Source organism: Opisthorchis viverrini, assembly GCF_000715545.1.
Source record: "Opisthorchis viverrini unplaced genomic scaffold opera_v5_144, whole genome shotgun sequence".
Classification (NCBI taxonomy): Eukaryota; Metazoa; Platyhelminthes; class Trematoda; order Opisthorchiida; family Opisthorchiidae; genus Opisthorchis; species Opisthorchis viverrini.
In genome coordinates this window covers 1083111-1097862 of record NW_008751800.1, presented here as the reverse complement: position 1 = coordinate 1097862, position 14752 = coordinate 1083111, and the positions used below count along the sequence as shown (strand labels likewise).

The window sequence follows — 14752 nt, the reverse complement described above, 5'->3', positions numbered from 1 at the left end:
TTTCGACCGTATTGGATAATGCGCCGGCGGTCACGGTCAACCGTTGGGCGATCGGAGTGTGCGGTTTTTGGGGCCGACCTTTTCTAACCCGTCCTTTCTCGAGGGAAGGCAGCATCGCTGCTTCCATAAATATGGACATGCTGGTCGCCTGGGGGAAACACCTTACTGCCTTCACACTCCTGTCGCAGAGGACAGTACGACTTTACCCCCAGACCGCCTCGTACCACGATTACTCGTAGTACGTCCCTATTACTTGGTCACACCTTGTCGCAAATTGGTTTCATTTGTTTATGGGTCAGTAGTGCTATAGCGGTGTTTGAGGATAGGTTGCTTTTCTCTATACTTCTTTTGTGGCCCACATACCATAGGGTCATCCCTGTGCAAACGTGGACTTGGTTTGGACGACCCGTTTAGTGATACCGATCTCACTCGTTGGGAGAATTTCTTATCTAACTTTTGTAGCCTCTGTACCTTGTGATTCCCCAGATGCTTAAAGCCTAAAGAGGCTGGTGGTATTCCACATGCGGAACTTCATGTATTTTGTGATGCATTGGAAACTTCATATAGCGTGGTAGCATATGCTCGCTTCACGGTGATTAATGAGGTTTCTAGCTGTTTACTTGTTTTCTCGGAGGCGTGGGTGGCCCCCCTCAAGTCCGTTTCAATACCAAGGTTAGACTTAACAGCAGTGTTTGGCAGTCAAATTAGCACATCTAATTAGGTCGAGTAAAAAAGGGCTACTTCCAGCGTAGTGTGTTTTGGACAGACTCCATGGTAGTTCTCTACTATGTCTCAGCGGATACACGTTACTTCGGCGAGAACAATCCAACCAACGTTGTCTCTCGAGGGACATACAATCTCCGTCTGCTGCGTGGATGATTAGCCGGACCAAGATTTTTACTCGAACTAGAGAGTACTTGGTCTCCATAGCCTCGGTTGACGCAGTCCGAAGGGATCGAATGGAAGAGCTTCGTAGCACATGTTAACCAATTCGAGAGAAATGCTGGTGTGTGCCAACTATTAATCCGGTTTTCCTGTTGGGTGAAGCTGCAGAAGGTTGTAGCTTGGTCACTGCGTTACAACCAATGTGTATTGATTAAAGCAGGTGGGGTGGGGAGAGGGGGCTCTACCCTCCCTGGGATGTGCCTCGTTAAAATGGCCTGTAGTGGTAGTAGATGGTTGTGAGGCGAGCTCAGATGGCTTAGTAAGAACCCTGCATGTTAGAACAGCGATAAACCTTATTAAGAAGGATATTGGAGGGGTATGTTTACCGGAGGGATGTGATTGGACTTGTACTCTATCGAAGCCGACACGGCGGGAGTGGACTTGGACCATTCGTGTCGGTGGTGGATGGGGTACCCTTGAATGGAGCTGAGCATAGGTGAAGTGCTAAAACTGAGACGTCCGTTGAGTCAACGTGGAACAGTTGGCTAGCGGTTTATCCTTCACTACTTTGGCATTTGAAATACCCGACGCTTCTGTCCCTGTCTGTAATCCTTGCTCCACTTTTGTGTTTAGTGCGTGCGCATGAACTGGCGTTTGTTTGTCCCTACCAGTTCAGTCATTTGACCTCGAGGTCATCCAGCTAACCTTATGCACGTGTGACTGTCTCACGTGGGAGCCTGTTTGCTCATTTGGTTGGAACTTTTGTAGTCCAAGTGGGACATTTGTTCTGGACGTGTATCTACTGTCGAGGTTTGTATATTTTGTGAATTGATGCTTTTCATCAGTAGTACCGCACGGAAACCCAGCTCCGACTTTGTTTTGCCCTCCCGGAGGTTCTGGTATTACGTGTCACTCGAGGATACCGTTTGGCTGTTACAGCCGTACTGCCGTTCAACATGTTTTGCGTCCCAGGATTTATGTGTAACCAGGCCGTTCTTGTGGATAAGTTTGGAAAATAGTCTTTAAGGATATTTTATTTCGCCCCACGAAACAATGCTCAGCTATCCATTTCAGCTCTGTAGGTACTCTACGCTTTTGCAGTGAATTACAATGATAGGTTTATTTGTCTGCTCAAGCAAGTGATTGTCACTGGCGTTTTCACTTCCGAATCTGAGCTATCGGTTCTACAGGACCATCATGAAGTACCGTGAGTTTCGGCCCGTGTTCTGCCAGTTTATTTCCTCGACTTGGGGAACCTCTTCAGGGTAACCGGACGCCAGAGCTTTGTGCGCTCAAGCTTCTGAAGTGTCGATTTTGCGTCAGTTTGGTATTGCGCATTTTATCAATTTTGCTTTCATATTGCAATCCACTTTTTGAATTAGAAACTGTTGAAGGAGGAATGGCCCTTATGCACGAAGCTAGTAAGGTTGCAGACAAACACAAACGTTGACCTCACTCTCAACCTCAATGATTGCGAGTGAACGTTGGGCCACCGAAACAACTGAACATCCTTTGTTTTACTTCATCTATGACGTGCGGTCATTTACCTAGTCGTTTAAGCTAATATCGTTCATTTGGACATTAGGTAATTACAACCACTGCCCCTCTCGTTGTTTTTTCATTATACACAGCTGCTACTTGTGCTCAATCAGAATAATTGTCACCAGATCTTGCGCAGTCTGTTAGAAAGGTTTGTGATCGTTTGTTGTTCCTGTTAGTGCGCATACTTGCCGGATTCAAATTATAGCGTTCCTGTTTCTCGTTTTTCCTTGCGTTTCGTCCGTCTTCTCTTCTGCGATTCAAATCTCACGATTCAGTTTATCTGATCACATTTTTTGTAGCCAATCAACACAGAGCCAACCACCATCCAGAGCAGACAGTCAGTCCAGCTCATGCCTAATCAAGAATTCTCCAGCAGCTCATCTCATTCGACCACAGGCTCCGTCAGATTTAACCCTGGCTTTTATCCCGTCTCCGCGACTGTAGGTGAAACCAACAGGCACGATGCGCCATCTCTTATTTCCTGCGACGACGAGGAGACCGATGATTTTGAATTGAAGACTGTTGGTAACAAAGTGTTTTGTGAAGTGTCTTCAGATCCTGCGTTTACTTCACGTATTCCATCCAGCTCCTCCGATGGAAATCTTTCTACCACAGTTTATCGCCCGACAGTCGAGATACCTTATCTCTGTGGTAACCCACCAGTGTTAAACCCAATCCGTACCTACAAACCAGCCTGGTCACATGTTCGGCCATTTTTTTCGACTTCAGGCCACACATCATCCCTGGCCTCCCCGTTGACAACATCCGGACTCACTGTCTTACGCGGACTTCCTACTGTCGCACGTCCTGCCTGTAAGTTCAGTTTGTGCATTACCTGCCGAAGTCTCATATTCATTCAAAGGATTCTAAGTTGCAGTTGTCCACATAGTCACCTCTCTGGCGTGAACTGTGTGCGTTGCTTATCGGTTCTTCTAGAAACATCTAACTTCTGTAGTCGGTTTTTGTATTCATTGACTTTTCATTATGAATTTATTGGAGTCCTATAGCGAAAAACAGCAGTTGGACATTCGTCACGCGCTGTTACTCTACCTTCTAAGTGCGTTAGCAGTTTGGTTCAGCCAACGAGATTTTACTGCAAACTGTTTTCGGTCGCTTTGCTGTCCGTTCTTTTCCAACTGCACACTCGTCACCGTGTTTTGAGCATTGGTCTATAGACGGCACATGTTTCAAGTCACTCTCATTTCCAGTCAGCTTTTTGCTGCTGAAGCTGCTCCAGTCGAATGAAAACCAATCGAACTTCATTAGTCCTTCCAGCGAAGAGATACTTCCAGCATCCCCCACTACCGAGATCTATGGCTTAGCTTATTTTAGCATCAATCAAGTGGTCGCGTAACTGTACGAATGATAGATTTGCGACTATAAATTCAGGATTTTCTGTAAAATTCTGTAAGAAAATTTGATCAATCAACCCAATGCCATGGTATGAAACTAAACTCTGAAGGAAGAGTAACCCATTTCCTGTGCCAGGTCCAAGATCCAACAGGAAGCAATTCTACCCGAGGTAATTCGGTATGAGATCTCATCCGAGTAACGTCATAATTCAGAAATAGAAGTTTCAGTCTATTTCAGTTACTATAAAACCGTGTGTTACGGGTACAGTACCTCTAGTCGCTATACTTTTTTTCATCGAGAAATAGAGGAATAAGGATGGGTTACTGCAGTGTATTGGAGTCGCTTACATAACAAGTTCTTGTCTGCCTAATTGTTCTTATGAAGTGTGACAGCCGCGGATTGTTGGCGATAGCTTGATCCAGGAGTGCGGTTGTCTGTGACTGGGTTGTCTCTGTCAGTCCCTATAGGCATTGGTTTATTGTTTCACCGGGATTCCTATCCGATTAGGCGGCAGTTAGGTCGACTGTGTTCACTTCTAGATCATGAACCGTTCACCTGGTCCGTACCAGCACATTGTTGATCAAAAAGTGTTGTGCGAGATACACATGCGAACACATATTACAGTGGACGGGCTTCTGTCCCACAGGCTTTCCGCTTACCTGTTTGTGTCTAGAAGTTTGGCTGCGGATCCCCTATTTTCTGTGCAACATGGGTTATACCTTAGTATGTTCGGAAAATGGTCAGCGCTCCCTGATGTTATCCCAGTTGTGAAGCTAGTTCTTTTTCCACCGGTCCGAAAAATGTGATGAAACCAAGTTGTGGACAAATAGCTTACTAAAGGGAGAATAGCTCTTCAACATCTTCAGAGGGGAGTTTGTGGTATCGACTTTTTATGAATCCATCCACGTGTCTAGAGCGAACAAAGACGATGTTACAGTTGTTACGAACCGGAAGGAATATGCCACACTTAGATCACACAAAAAGGTAGGAACACAGCGAAGTCTTCTCGTGTTCTACAAGTCTAAACTAAGCTTGAACACATTTCTACGTGCACTGAAGCGTAGATTTGGTCAGTCACTGTGGTTCGCCTTTGCTCCAAAAAAACGATCGATTAGGTCGGTCTGTAGAACGGGCCTCCCACTTGTTCGCTGCACCACCCGTGCTACTTACGACCTTTCAGAGTATCCCGCAAGCATTTTCGAAGCTTATCGATGGATTGCACGAATTTACTCAGATGACGTCGACTTCATTAAGATCCTGAATTCCGTCTCTCACTGGGGACGAGGTGATCGCAAGTTTCATGCGAATTCGCTTTCTATTAGGATAATAGCTCAAGAATGCTTAGTGATCTAGTTCTCCATTTTAAATAATCGTGTTTCTTTAGAAAACAAGAGTTCGCCGTCGCCAGCTGACATCATTAAAGGTGTCGAGCTTCGCCTAACAACCGCATTTTTACCTTCTCAAATATTCCCTACTAAAAACTAATGCTGTTGCTACGGCGTCTTTTCTGTCATGCGTGGTCGCTAACACCGAGACGAGAGCGTTAAAAAAACTGTCCATTCTTACATTTTCGGCTCCGCCACGTGAATGCATTTGCAGTCACATTGCGAAGGAAACCTTTTTAGCATACCTGAACAGCATCAAGTTCACTATGGAAAATAATCATAGGACCATTGGTTTCTTGGACTGGTAAATAACATAAAGAAAGTCATGCTTTTGCTTTAGATATTTACGGAACCTTTCATACAAATGGCTACATTGTGTATCCGCCCATCCGCACTTCATTAAACGTGCCTTTGTAGCAACTATCTGAGATGGGGTCGATAAACCATGTTCATGAAGGGTGTTCTTCAAATAAAAAACAACAGTCTCTTACTAGTTCAGTGTCCTAGAGGCACTGTGCTGCGATCTTTTGTATCACCCGCGTCAACGTCAGATGTTATGCCAAGAGTTACAAAAGACTAAGAGATTGATAGATTCTGTACTGTGGACAATATGGTCCCATGACACCTTGCTTGACAAAGGATCCCGTTGAGCCAAAGCACCACACTAATTGCGTTAACCAAATCAGATGCGTAGTTTTGTAGGCATGTGCAAACAGAACAGTGCGGCTCGAGTGGACGATTCACCAGTGAATGATCAAATATCAACCTTAGTGTTGACACTGATGCTTCACTGCCGTACAACCAAAAAATCTTATTATCCTCAAAGATTTAAAGTGAAAAGTGAAAAGAGAGCTTTATAGAAGGATTTGATGCTGACCCATCACAAACATCCTTAGGGGCCTACACCTCCAAACGTTTACTCAGACAATCTGCAAAGAAACCAACAGCACGAACACCGATGAGATCGATTGGTTGCTATTTCGTGCGTAAAAGGGGTCACGAGAACCCCGTCCTGGAAGACAGTCCACACTAAAATCCAAACTCGACGTAATTTTTTTCATACCCTTTACAAAATCATACGTCGTCCACTTTCGTAGTAATAGTATTTTTCTCAGCTTAGTTCTCAATCTCAGCCTTCCAAGCTAGGGTTCACGTAAAAAAAAACCACCAAAGGTGCCCGAAACGAAGTCAGGAACATCTGGCTGTTGGGTTCAAACTTTCGACCAGTCAGATCTCGGCTTGATGCTGGACCGGCAAGCGTCCCGAATTTTTGGCCAATTTTGCGTGGGACAAGCTTCTCGACCGCAGCATCACCTGGCTGCGAGCGGTAAAGCGGGATCCGTGTTGAATTTCGCCCAACAACTTCGCAGTTTGCGACATTTCGAAGGAGGCAATGAGAGCAACGCTCGTCTCGGTACACATGGCCGGGCAACGACAGTTGATGTTGCTGGATGTTTTACGCGACTGAAGTGCGTGCTGCACAACCAGATACCCGTTTTCTAATTACCTCGCTATGGATCCGTTAGAGTCATCCAACAGCAGCAACGTTTCTCAGGCGTCGGTGCTCAAAAGGCTGGAAGTACCTCACATCATCTGTCCACAGAAGCTCTGTCTCTCAACCATGCACCAATAAAGCCCTTACTGTAGCCTTGTATACGCAAGCCTCGGGGCCCAGTGAATATACCTTTTTGACGCACAAGTGACGCAAATTAACAAACGTGATTCGGGCCTCCGAGATTCATGTACGGACACAGTTCCGTCGGAGCAAATGCAACTACTAGGTGCGAAAATGTTCCGCAACTTCCAGTGTTTCTCCTTCAGTTGCAAGGAGCTTGTCTACGGACTGCAAGTTCTAGAGCATGACTGCTTCTTTAACGGTTCAAGGCGCATGTCGGAAGATGGTATGATAGCGGTCATTTTTTTTCAACAGAGCTTGGGCTTGGGCCTCGCGTTCAAAGGTGACGATGTCGTCTACGCACTCCAGATCCACAAGATTCTCACCAGCAACGAAATGAAGACTGTCCAATACCCTCATTATTTCATCGATGATGAACTTGAACAAGAATGGGGAGAGTGGGCATCCTTTTCGGGCACCACTTTTTGTAGGGAAGATTTTGGGGAGCTCACCACACAGCCCCAGAAGTATGTGATTATAGGAACCGGATTATGTTCACAAACTTTTGGGGCATCCCTTGTTGAGCAAGTGTAGTCAAGGTCACTTGCCGACTAACAGAATTGAATGCACCCTCGATGTCAAGGAACACCAAGATTGTGGGTCATCTGTATATATGGCGCAGTTTTAACACGGAGTGTGAAGATGTGGTCGACACAGCATCTACGCATTGAAAATTTCACTTGATTCTCACCGGTCAGGGTTTCGCGTGCCACATAATACGATATAGAATCGGTAACATCATAAACCCGTTACAACGAGTGTCAAACTAACTTCCCCGTAGTTACTACATTCACTGCGTGTGCCAATTTAAAGATGAGCACCATTATCGACTCACCCCATTGTCCTGGACGCTCTTTTCATTCCAAGTCCACGCACATAGCAGGTGAAAGGTCGTCAGGACCAGAAGCATGATAACCTAAAGTAGAGCTTTGCACTCGGACACCTCTCAGGCCGCGTTTCTGTTAAAGGCTGACGCAGGTGAAAGTCAGGACCAGAAGCATGATAACCTAAAGTAGAGCTTTGCACTCGGACACCTCTCAGGCCGCGTTTCTGTTAAAGGCTGACGGTCTGGATTAGGGGTAGTGGATAACCAGCTGAACTGTTGTCCGAAGTATTGTGCCCAACGGATTCCCTTCGTTGGATTTCAGGGTCCCTGACGATTTTGTTGACAAAAGGCATCGAGAACCAGTCGAATCAAGTGGAATAACCTGCGGGCTTTTCCAGGATTTTTTTCATATTCCATTTCTTCGGCCTTTTGGATCCACGAGGCTTTCCTGTCTGCACGGACACTCAGTTTCAGCCGTTGTCGGATGTTGTATCGGTTTGAGTTCTAGTCGCAACCAGAAGGGGTTTGTCACCGGGCCTCTAGCAAAGCCACAATCCTGTCAGGGTTCCAGTGCGTAAATGAGGTTGGTTGGGCTGTACAACAGACATGTTCCCGCTTTGAGTAGTGTTTTGGATATCTGTCTCTAGTGACCGTTGATGCCCGAAATCTTGCCATCCGACAGGCGTTCGAGGAACCGATTGCGATAGGTTTGTTTGATTTCTGAGTCAACGAGTTTCTCAGTGGCCACGCGAGTTGGACATGTTTTGAAAAGCGCGATGGAAAGCGAGAGCGTAAAAGTGAGCGCTCGGAGACCACGCAGTTATTCTGAAAGGAGAGACAGACAGTGATCGACCCTCGCTGCCAACACCTGGTGGCAATCTTATCCGTTTGATTTCGAAGCTGGTTGGTTGGTAGGCACCGCCTTCTCAAGCGATTTCTGCTGTTACAGAAATTGGTACTGCACTACAGTCCGTGATCGGCACACATCTGCAGCAGATGCTCTCTGTTCTCCATGCGCTTCGTGTACGACCCAAGACGACCACCCATTTACACCTAAGTATCACTAAACCTACCTACCCTAGCGTTCATGTTGGCAGCAACCGGAGCGATGTCTGAGCCCCCGACCGGTTTTGAAAGAGCAGCTAGAGCATCATAGAAACTGTCATTACCAGACCCAGAGATACATTCTGGTGGGATGCAAGCAGACAGGGTAAACAATGAGTGATGGACCCCGCTTCCTCGTGATTATTTCATACACCTTGCCAAACAATCCGCGCAGAGGCGACCGTCAGCGGGTAGCCAATCGAATAGAGACGCTTCTGCTCAGTGACCGTTTCATATGCGAACCCTAAAGGCAGCTATTTTCGAGGTTTGAAACAGACTTCGAGGTGTGTAGGGCTTTGTAGTGATGTTAGACGCACATAGGATGCAGCTGGTCGCGTTGTATGGCGAACAAAGCGGTCTGTTCTGGTTCTGGGACGTGTGGAGAAAGTACTCAGTTGTGGTGGGATAGCGTAGAACAGGGAATACAGACTAACTGCCCTGACTTATGTAACAAGTAAGATGACAACACGCGACGGCTGAGGTGACGTGATATTTTTGGTTGTGATGCTCATAGTTGAATGTGGGCTAGGATATTGTCAGGGTGCCCAAACCTAGACAGATGATGATTAGCGTCATCAAGTAAGGTCTTTGTTCAAAAGGCTGTTTGTTCATCTTGCCTCCTTACACCCCAACCTGCGGTAGCTATTTCACCATCGAAGATAGGTTTTATGATAATTTGGATGCCTTTTCAATTCGAGCTAAAAGCTCAAATGTTGTGTTGGCTACCGGAGATATGATTGCACATGCTTAGCGCATTTGAGACTCACTTGAGTGGTCGACATGGATTGGACTCAGTGTGTGCGAACAATGGGGAACGATTGTTTCAGCTATATGTTGACCACGGGCTGTTTTTATGCGGCTCCCACTTCCGAACTAACGGATATCGTCTGCCCAGATGGTATCCTCCAACAACGTGCCAGCGATGAACCCAACTTGATCACATCGCCATCAAATTCCGATTGCACACATCAATAACTGACTGCTGCTCATTTTGGAACATATCAGTACATTCCGACCATGCGCTCATCAGGAGTCAAGGATCAAATAAGCACGGCCGTCGTGAATAAAGAACGCCCCTACCGCTAGGCCGAGCACTTTAAACAACAATTCTCGCGGCCACTCGCTATCCTCATTTGGATCCTAAACATGAAGTAGAACCCTTGGCGGGGAACATTAAAAGCTCTATTACCTCAAATGTTTATAACTTCATGCGTTCTTTCAAGCGCCACCGAGCTGTTGGTTTGGATGACTCCTGACTCATATTGTTCAAACATGGCGGTGAAATCCTCAGTCTGTCTAATCTCTTTGCCTTCATTTAGGAAATGAGTGTCCGTCAGAAAACTGGGGAAAATCACTGATAGTGCCCCATACCAAACGGCCCATAGCGAGTGCGGTAATCACAAGAGGATAGCTTGCACCGTCGTAGCCGCACTCTTGGCGTCAATGGCGTTTCGAATTTCGTAATCTGAAAAGCACTGACTCCTGTACAGCAAGTGTGATTTTGGCCCGGTGAAAGTTGCGTTGAGCAAATATTCACACCCCATCACGTGCTAGAACAAAACGGCACACAATTTTGATGTTCTTGCATTTTCAAGGCTCTTACGACACTTCCACCGAAGGAAATGCCCCTGAATCGTGTGAACATTCCATGTTCGTTGTATTCTGTGACTTCCGAGCCCGTGAGAGTATACAGAGAGCTCTCAAAAGCTTCCGTACGCATATTTTGTCACGGATCCCCATTCTGTCCATTCCCATTTAATTTTGTGACCGATCAGATAATCAGACGAAGGCTAAAAGGTCTTCAAAGTCCCGACGTTTAAACAGCTGCTGACAAAAATCTTGCGCAGACAGCATCGACGATGAGAAAGCACATGGGTTTTTGAATGAACTGACCAAAATCAAACCCTCCCTTGCCATGGACTTTACACACACACACACAGTGTAAGGTCATGCTCCTGGAAGTGCAGCCACCGAACACGCCACTTACAATCCAGGGAGAGGCGCTCGAAGTTTCGGAGCATCTTATGTATCTGGGATGCTGTATTGGTTCTGACCATGGAGGTCAATGCACGAACCTGCAAGGCTCGGGTCACCCTTGGTAATTTGAGACACCTATGGCGTCAAAGCGACACCCCTGAATCTCAAGGGACATGTGTATAAGGCTACGCTGCGCGCTGTTTTGTTGTATGGCCGTGAGACTTGGCCTGTTCGAGCAGCGGAACTGAGACCTCTCCAGGTGTTCGACAATTGCTGCCTCGGAAGCATAGCTCGTGTGGGTTGTTGCCGGCGAATTCATAATGAAGCAATTAGAAAGCGTGTTTTCGGTTATGCGGCGGGTACTTCTATCGAAGAATTTGTCCAGCACCACAAGCCGCGTTGGTTAGGCCACGTACTGCGTATGTCATGCCCGATTCAGTGTGGCGGAAGCAGAGAGGTGGTCAATCCTTGACCTGTCAGATGGGTATAAAAGGGATTACGAAGAGTTTGTGTGCTATCGGTGTGACTAGCCTTCCAGGTTCCCCACTGTGTCTGGTCAGAGACGCTGCAAGATATGACTGGTAGTCGATGTCAATGGTGTCCTTGTTGTCAGTTTCTATCCAGATTGCCCTAAATGAGTATTTCTAGGTGTAGGCAACCCGGATTGAGTTTGGTAGAGTGTAAGTTCCTTCTCCATCCACTGTCATGGTTTTTCTGCACAAGTGGGGGGATCTCAAACAAATCATGGTTGTGCGGCAGCGAAGCGTCGGTGTTGGACATCGATATAGTGCTTGCGATGATTGTTGCATACTGTAGTACAGTTTTGTTAAGGAATACATCGTCGTGCATTTTCCAACGTTCAGTCTGGTGGATCAAGAGACTATGTTAATCAGACCTCTATTCAACGACCAGCCGGATGAGAAATTCTGCGGTCATAGCAGTGTCAAAGTGCGTCTCACCTTACCGGTAATGCCAATAGGCGGATCCTTGTCTGTCACCACAGTGTGTTGAACTCATGCGTCAGCTTACCACAGACACGTCCGCACTCACAGGAGTGAGCATACAGTGCCTTGACAGGAGACAAGATTACAGTTAAAATACCTTTAGTCGCTGGACACTGACACAGTTTCGGATGATTGACGGTTTTCAGACCAGGGGGAGCGGGCATGTTGGTCGTTGGAAAGAAAAGCTCTCTTGTGCCCCCCAACTCAAGGCGGAGCTTAGGGAAAACGCTTACTTGGTCAAGGCCAAATCCAGGTTGCTTCTCATTATTCGGTCTTCCGGTTATCGGTCAAGCTGTATGTGTAATGCCAGCGAGCACTGGCCCCCGCACTATGGAGGCTACGATAATTTTCATACAATAATAATAATAGTTGCAAAACTGAGAGCTTCCAGTTTCGGTTGTTGTTTCAATACAAACTGTTTTTGGTTGCCTCACTGGTGTTTGTTAACGTTATTTGCTTGCTTGTTTTGACTTAAATCTTTCTCCAAAATGCACGATCTCCATTCATATATAACCTCACCTTCGCGGAAGTGCTCGCAAAATCTGACTTCAATATCAACTATTGACAAAACCTCTTGCATGAGCATTCAAAAACCACGCTGGCAGTTTCCGTGAGTATTTCGCTTATCATAATAGACAACCTTTCTGATCTCATCATCATCATCATCGACAGCATGACATCAGTGTTCAACACCGATGCTTCATTACCTTTCTGATCTACATCATCTTGAGTCGAATAGACTCCAGTTTGTCTTGTTTTACCATTATTTTTTCGAACAATTCATCACAAGGAGTCTTACGAGTTTGTTGCTTAAACTTTTATTTTGTTAATTTGTTACAGTTGATTCTTGCACTCCGAACCAAGTGGCGACTCGCGTTGTTGTCCAAGAACCCACTATCATGAGCCGATTTGGAGAAGTAGCTGCGGCCATTTGTGAGGCCGGTCGGACACCGTCACCTCTGAGCTCTGGAGCGACAGCGATTTCAACATTCAGCAGCAGTGCTACCAGCTTGTCACAGACTTTCAGTGTGTCCGACTTGAGCAACTCTACTGGACTACCAATTGTTGGCTGCCCGAACAAACGCACCGTCGTGCACAAGTATCATTCTTTCCGTAAAATCCTCCCTAAATCTCCGGAGCCGTCCGGTTTACTATGTCCTCCAACGGCCCCGAATTCTACTTTTGTGAATGTCACTCCGATTTCTCTTCATTCCCCATGCTTAACACAACTGCCAGTGGTTACAAGTGTGTACAGAAATGCTCTGACTCCCCAACCTACGGCGATTCCGTGCGATGCTTCAAATCAGGCGGCCTATTTCCTGGATGTGTCATCTAATGTATCCGTTGGGCGCATGAAATCAGCGGAATGTGGGCCTTCGGGCTTTGGTGTGGCTCCAAATCCGGCTTCTCAGTTACTCAAGAGTTTGTTGGAAAGCAGCGATTCTAAAGAACAAGGTACCACACAAACAGTACCGACATCGAGTACGGCATCTGTGTCCTCCACTACCCAGGTTACTTCCAGTGCGTCGATGGTGTGGAATCAACCAGCACATCAAAGTCGGGGCACGTGGCAACTCGGGAAACGAGCTACATGCACTCCAACCCAGCGAGGATCATCCGACACGGCCAACCTTGCTGCACCGCGATCATCCATAACGTCCTCGATTTCTCGTAGTCTCTCTGCCACTTCTATATCCTCCACCGAAACCCGAAGTTCTCCCAGTCTACTTCCCCCAACTGTCATTAGAACTTCTGGACCAACATCTAGATTGCAGCAGATGCAGCAATACCACCAAAGAAGACAACAATTGCTCGCTCAGCGGCAAGCTCAAAAACACATAGAACAGGAATCAGCCGTCCGTGGGGACTAAAACGAACTTTCTTCCGGGACCTAATCTATGCTTCGGTATGGTCCCGTGTTCCACTCCGCAGCTAACTCGCCTGTACTTCAGTTACCCCAACAAACGTCAGGAGCCTTGGTGTCTTATGCTTCTGGTGATTGTGTCATGTGAGAGTTCAACGTGCTGCCTATACGCTTTATTGGTGGTGTATGTACATATATGAGTTACCTTTGCTGTCCCTGTGTACACATGAACCCGTTCTCCCAGCACAATGCGATTCGTGAAACCCGTTTGTTTCAGTGCGTTTTCTTCATACACACATTTATCACGAGATCATTTTTGGTCTGTTTCCTATCATCCTTCTGCGTTCACCCGTGTTCCTCCATACTGTTCACTTATTTGCCTCTGCAGATCATGGGGTTCGCGATTGTCTGCTTCCATTAACTGTTTGCCTAACTGCAGTGTCGTTATCTACGATTAACTTTGTCTTTTTTCACGAACACCGCTGATGTATCGATTTCCGATCACACGTTACTGATCTGCCCGGATCAGATTGCTCTTTTTCTGCTGCGGATGCTTACTCTTGTGGTATTACACCTTACTCTGCTACCGTTTTTTCCAGGAAGCGGGGTTAGAGTGGGGTATTTTCACGAACTTACTTTTTACTACCCGATTAGTAGTGAGAAAAAGGCCTACCCTGTTTTCGCCCTCTATTTTCATTCGCGACATTTTGTGGAATACACTGATTACCTCATCCAAACTGCTTCCCTTCCTTGTGCTCCATCACCATGATCAAAAGAACTTTTTGGTTATGTTGTGATTTTAACGAGACTCAGTACTGTACTTTAGAGTGGGTTTTGAGGAGCCTTTATCTTATGAAACGGTTGGGTGTGGAACAGAGTACCACGTGTATATGAAATCAATGTAACTGTGCCCCAGATATACTTAATTGCCTGTGTCTATAACAACGTCCCTATCCTGTACCGAACCTGAATGTCACTCCTCTCTAATGGACAGATAGTCGTCTGTTGTGCTGCTCAATTGCTTACTTCCAATAGGGGCGTAGCCCTTTGTAAATGGAGGCTTGTACCATAAGGGGGAAGCCTTTTTCGGGTTACTTTTCGAGTCAACCATTGTTCGCGAACATGTGCAGTTGAGGG

General features: G+C 46.4%; 1 protein-coding gene across 1 annotated transcript in view; it reads left to right on the top strand.

Moving 5' to 3' along the window:
* Nucleotides 1-14328, top strand: part of T265_06735 (hypothetical protein) — a gene marked incomplete at both ends in the record, with an annotated part of 27541 nt that extends 13213 nt beyond the window's left edge. The window contains 2 exons of the mRNA XM_009172072.1: nucleotides 2727-3240; nucleotides 12592-14328. Of these exons, the coding sequence (XP_009170336.1) occupies nucleotides 2727-3240; nucleotides 12592-13622 (1545 nt within the window). The remainder of the gene's footprint in view (nucleotides 1-2726; nucleotides 3241-12591) is intronic.
* Between the last annotated feature and the right edge of the window lie 424 nt (nucleotides 14329-14752).